General features: G+C 36.3%; 1 protein-coding gene across 1 annotated transcript; it reads right to left on the bottom strand.

Moving 5' to 3' along the window:
* Window positions 1–2,978: 2,978 nt before the first annotated feature.
* Window positions 2,979–3,926, bottom strand: LOC102911991 (olfactory receptor 4K3-like). Its single transcript, XM_006994504.3, has one exon. It carries the CDS (start codon window positions 3,924–3,926, stop codon window positions 2,979–2,981), a length of 948 nt encoding a protein of 315 aa, XP_006994566.2.
* Between the last annotated feature and the right edge of the window lie 2,449 nt (window positions 3,927–6,375).

The raw sequence follows: 6,375 nt of genomic DNA, 5'->3' as shown, positions 1-6,375 counted from the left end.
AGCACAGCACAGATTCTAACAAATGTATATGTTAGAGGTCTGTTATGTGTTAACAAGTAGATTAAATAAAATTCATGAATTAAAGAGTGGATTCATGCACACAGTCCTCAGGGAGATTATATTTAAAAAATTTTACATAAGGGTTAATAATCATCTGACAAAATTTCAGTCCTCAAGACTGAGACAACTTAGAAAATATCATCAGACTTCATTAGTAAACTTATGATATTATGCTCATTGAGTTATAAAAGAATATACACCTCAAGCTCTACTATAGAGCTACAGTAATAAAAAACAGCTTGGTACTGGCATAAAAACCAACATGTGGACCAATGGAATCTAATTGAAGACCCTGACATTAATCCACACACCTATGAATATATAATTTTTGACAAAGAAGCCAAAAGTGTACAATGGAAAAAAGAAAGCATCTTCAACAAATGGTGCTGGCATAACTGGATATCAATGTGTAGAAGGCTGCAAATAGATCCATATCTGTCACTGTGCACAAAACTTAAGTCCAAGTGAATCAAGGACCTCAATATAAATCCAGCTACTCTGAACCTGATAGAAGAGAAAATAGAAAGTAGTCTTGAACACATTGGCATAGGAGATCACTTCCTAAATATAACACCAGTAGCACAGACACTGAGAGAAACAATCAATCAATGGGACCTCTTGAAACTGAGAAGGTTTTGTAGAGCAAAGGACATGGTCAACAAGACAAAGCGACAGCCTACAGAATGGGAAAAGGTCTTCAGCAACCCCACATCTGACAGAGGGCTGATATCCAGAATATATAAAGAATTCAAGAAATTAGACATCAAAATGCCAAACAGTCCAATTAAAAAATGGGCTATAGAACTAAACAGAGAATTCTCAACAGAGGAAGCTCAAATGGCTGAAAGACATTTAAGGAATTGCTCAACATCCCTAATCATCAGGGAAATGCAAATCAAAATGACTCAGAGATACCACCTTATCCCCGTCAGAATGGCTAAGATCAAAAACACTGAAGACACCTTATGCTGGAGAGGATGTGGAGCAAGGGAACTCTCCTCCACTGGTGGTGGGAATGCAAGCTTGTATAACCACTTTGTGAATCAATATGGCACTTTCTTAGAAAATTGGAAATCAATCTCCCCCAAGACCTAGCTATACCACTCTTGGGCATATACCCAAGGAATGTTCAATCATACCATAAGGGCACAAACTCAGCTATGTTCATATCAGCATTGTTTATAATAGCCAGAACCTGGAAACAACCTAGATGCCCTTCAACTAAAGAATGGATAAATAAAATGTGGTACATATACACAATGGATTACTACTCAACAGAGAAAAACAATGACATTATGAGATTTGCAGGCGAATGGATGGACCTAGAAAAAAAATCATCCTGAGTGAGGTAACCTAGACTCAGAAAGACAAACATGGTATGTACTCACTCATAGGAGGATACTAGATGTAAAACAAAGGATGATTAAACTGCTACTCACAACTCCAGGGAGGCTACCTAGAAAACAGGACCCTAAGAAAGACACAGGGATTGCCCAATGACAGAGAAATGGATGAGATCTACATGAGCAAACTGGATGTGAGTGGGGGTAATGAAGGGCAAGCTTTGAGGGAAAGAGAGCTTAGGGAGTGGGAGATCCCAGCTGGATCAAGAACAGAGAGGGAGAACAAGGAATAAAAGACCATGATTAATGAACACCCCATGTGAATAGGAAGAAGCAAAGTACTAGAGAGGTCCACAGAAATCCACAAAGATACCACAAAGATACTAGCAATCGTCGAGAGACAGCCCGAACTGACCTACTCTGGTGATAGAATGGCCAAACACCCTAACTGTCATGTTAGAAATCTCATCCAATGACTAATGGAAGCAGATTCAGAGATCCACAGCCAGGCCCCATGTGGAGCTCCAGGAATGCAATTGGCGAGAAAGAGGAGGGATTGTATGAGCGAGAATTGTTGAGACCAAGGTTGGAAAAAGCACAGGGACAAATAGCCAAACTAGTGGAAACACATAAACTATGAACCAATAGCTAAGGATCCCCCAACTAGATCAGGCCCTCTGGATAAGTGATACAGTTGATCAGCTTGAACTGTTTGGGAGGCACCCAGGCAGTGGGACTGGGATCTGTCCTTAGTACATGAGCTGGCTGTTTGGAGCCTGGGGCCTATGCAGGGACACTTTGCTTAGCCTGGGAGGAGGGGACTGGACCTGCCTGGACTGAATCTACCAGGTTAAGCTGAATCCCCAGGAGAGTCCTTTCCCTGGAGGAGATGGGAATGGGGTGTGGACTGGGGGGAGGGGGGCAGGCGCAGGGAGAATAGGGGAATCTGTGCCTGATTTGTAAAATTAAATCAATTATATAATCAAAAAAATTAAAAAATGTACCATCTGCATCAATGAACAAATATTTATTGACGACCTACCTGAATAAAGCAGCAAGAACATGATAATGAAAAAAAAAGGTACATGACAAAGTTCCTTGCTGTTCAATGTACAATTTATTACTTTTATCTCATCTTTTCTTAATTCTTCTTCCTGTCTCTATTAGCATTTTGGTAGATATCTGTGATAAGCAAAAGTTCAATTTGGCAGGGCTTAAGTTAAAAGTTTTGGGGATATTGTAATAAACAGAATTCTATTCAAATGAAGTTTACTAAGTTATTCATAGAGAAAGCATACAAATTTGGTAAACATACATTGTTCAACTTTATGGAAGACAAAAGAGAATGCAAAATGGGTTGAATAACATTCCTGTAAGAAGGATCATTCACATTTGTATTCCAGGTGTATAACTTACAATGTTATGCTGGCTGATTAGTAGCAATTATGTTCTTTGAACTATACCTGAATTGGTAGACTGGTAAAAATATTGACTATAAGTAAATTTCCTGATTTTAAACTTATTTTGTAGGACCAGTCTCTATTTTTCAAAGTATTTAGTGGAGATTTCTAGCTATTAGTAATTTTCTTTGGAATCCACGTAGTTGTTAATAAACCTTTTCATAGCATTTTTCATCTCTTTATTTCTAAGTGTATAAATGGCTGGATTTAGGAGAGGTGTAAAAACAGAGTAAAACACAGCAAGAAATTTGTCTAACCAGGTGATATCGAGTGGCCACACATAGATGAAGATGCAGGGCACAAAAAATATCATCACTACTGTGAGGTGGGCAGTACATGTGGAAAGAGCCTTAGATGCACCAGCTTTAGAGCTCTGGCGAACAGTGATAAGGATATATGTGTAGGAAATGAGCAACAGAATGAAGCAGGTTACACCCACAAGTCCACAGTCAGCATTCATTAAAATATCCAGATCATGGGAATCTATGCAGGCTAGCTTGATTACCAATGGCATGTCACAGAAAAAACTATCAATTTCCTTGGGTCCACAAAAAGGCAGCTCCACAATCACTACAAGATGACTCATGGCATGCACAAAGCCAATGGTCCAGGAAGTCAACACCAACCCAGTGCATCTTTTCAGGTTCATAATGGTGAAGTAGTGGAGTGGTTTGCAGATGGCCACATAGCGGTCATAAGCCATTACCACCAGCAACACCATCTCTCCTGCAGCAATGCAATGAGCAAAGAAGACCTGGGACATGCAGCCTGAAAATGAAATGGTTTTGTGTTTCCTGAGAAAGTCTGTGATCATCTTAGGAGTCGTGACTGAGGAAAGCCACATATCAACAAAGGACAGGTTGGCCAACAGGAAGTACATGGGGGAATGGAGATGGGGGTCAGTGGTGATTAAGACCATGATGACAATATTTCCAGACACGATGAGAAGATATAATATCAAAAACATCACAAAGAGTAAGACTTGAAGATTCTGTGAGTGGGAAAGTCCCAAAATCACAAATTCTGACACCACAGATTGATTGCCTCCATCCATTTTACTCATGTGTCTTTAGAAACAACCTGTAGGGGAAAGAAAGATAAATTAGAAGGATGTGGAAAATGATTTAACTACTCTGACATTCACATTGAAAGTTAACATCTACTCCTGAAAGAGAAAAGCATAAATGTAAAGGCAAGTCTTTGCCAGTTTTGAGAAACATCACTGCCCAAGTGAAAGGTAATGAGCCAAGAGCAGCTCCCATGAAGAGAAGCATGAAGTGTGACTGTTATCCACATGTTCTATCAGGAAATTCATATATAATAGAGCAGTGAAGAAGCAGGACAACAATGCAAAAGCCTAACAATGTGTGTGATTTCACCTGGAAAGGGTTTTTGTTCATTAGTAAAAAATGGTCTGAGTATGTCACTAGCAAGCATAACACTTCATAATAGAAACGAGGTTTATATTTTGGACCTGATAGAAATTACATTGAATTTCAGTACAAAAGTTCTTACTATTTAATTGTAACATGTATATTGAATCAGTTGATCACCAATAGAGTCATTCCTGTGACATCATTGAACTGAAACATTTGTTTAAAGCTATAAAGTAGATGTTCCAACCTCATTGGAGATAAGTTGTACAGAATACCATATAGGAAACACATGGTTTGAGACTGAGATGTAAAAACCAGAATCACAATATTTTGCTAATAAAATTTTACCATAGGATTTATTTATTCAGATAAACTGATTGTTGAGCTACCATTGTAAATACTTGTGGTAATCAAAGAACAAAGCAACTCATATTCAAACTTGAACTCTGAAAATTACATTTAATTCAGTTTTAGTAGTCAAAAATACTGATCTTGAATTTTTTCAACTAATTTTTAGAATCCTTAGACTGAAATATTATAGTTTCCTGACTTGAATCATATATAATCTATCATCTGTTTTCTCATTATGTCACTTACCTATTGACCATCTGTATTGCTTGAGAAGAAAATAAATTACATAAACACATAAGCAAAGGATGACTTTAATTGTCAACCTTAGATGAATGTAATGTTGAACTTTCAGTGAACAGCAGTTATCCACCTCAAAGCACAGCTGGAGTGCTTGTGCTGATCTGTAATGGAAAACACTCAAGCTGCATGGTGGGAAATCATTGCCCCTTTCCTTCCATCTTCAGTAATTCTCTTGGTGATTTTTGATTTTTAAGTCTTATTCTTTTATTCTATGAAATATCTATGGTGAAGGAACAGAGCATGTGATCAATGAAAGCTCTCCCATTATCATCAGAGTTAAATTCACCTTCCCTTATTTTGAGGACTCCAAGAGATAAAGATGAAAAGAATGATCTAAAGTCATTAAGTAACACATTTATTTGCACATAGAAGCATGATAGTTGCTAAGAGTATTGTACGCTAGATAAATGTATGTATTTTTAGAGGTCACCAGATTCTCTAAGGAAAATACACTGATATTATACTCAACAGGCCTGTGAACCTTGAAAATTTTGATAATCTGAATTCTACCTCTAAATTAGCTTCTTATCATCCTGAAAATTCCAGGAAAGCTTTCACAAACCCATTCTGTATATTCAGGAACAACTTATTTAGATAACATAAATTTAGTATTTTATGTGTTTAATATAGAAATTTCCTCCAAGATGAACATATACATTTTTAGGAAACAATTAGCCATTAAAAGTGCAACCATTTTAAAGTTAAGCTTAATTTTATTATTATTCAGAATCATGGAGGAATGATCATATTCATTTATTAATATTAACCCATGTTTATCAAGTTACTAGATTAAGCATAGATTTTAAAATAAGATCAGATTTATATTTATCTTGCAGTTAATAATATGCATGCCTTTGTCTTAGAAGTATTTGTTTCCATTTCTTGATCTACAAAATTAACATACTTAAGTCAGTACTGTAATGGGAAGCTATAAAACAACACATAAAAAGAAATAAAGAAGATTTTTCTAGTATGTATAGTAAAATGATCCATAGGAATTGTCCCCTGTATACGTTCATGTATGTCTTAAAACAATATGGTTTGTACTGTTTTAGGTAAGGATTTTTTGTTCAGCAGAACACTTTAAGAGTATGTGTATGTTAATATATATAGTCACCTTTCTTTAAAATAATTGATACTTATATTTCCTCCAAGTTGACATACATATACTCAGTAACTATGGGATATACAGATACAAATGACATATTAAGCATGCTGCCTATTTTCTAGAAACCTAACAAACATTTTATGCTTCAGTTTCTTTCTTGGGAGTGCTCTAAGTATTTTAGAGGGCCTAGATTCAGTAGAATGTTCTATTACTTCATCTGGAATTCTTAACTTGGTGACTAATCTCATAGAAAGTACTAACTTCAGCTTTTAGATGAATAATATTGAATAAATCAATGAAGGGGAACACATCAAATTATTTTTAGAAGCATTAAAACCAAGCATTTATTATTTTCTCCGATTAACATTTTTCCATGT

The sequence above is a fragment of the Peromyscus maniculatus genome, chromosome 4 (assembly GCF_049852395.1).
Source record: "Peromyscus maniculatus bairdii isolate BWxNUB_F1_BW_parent chromosome 4, HU_Pman_BW_mat_3.1, whole genome shotgun sequence".
Lineage (NCBI taxonomy): Eukaryota > Metazoa > Chordata > Mammalia > Rodentia > Cricetidae > Peromyscus > Peromyscus maniculatus.
The sequence above is the reverse complement of the archived record's forward strand: the minus strand, read 5'-3'. Positions and strand labels throughout refer to the sequence as shown.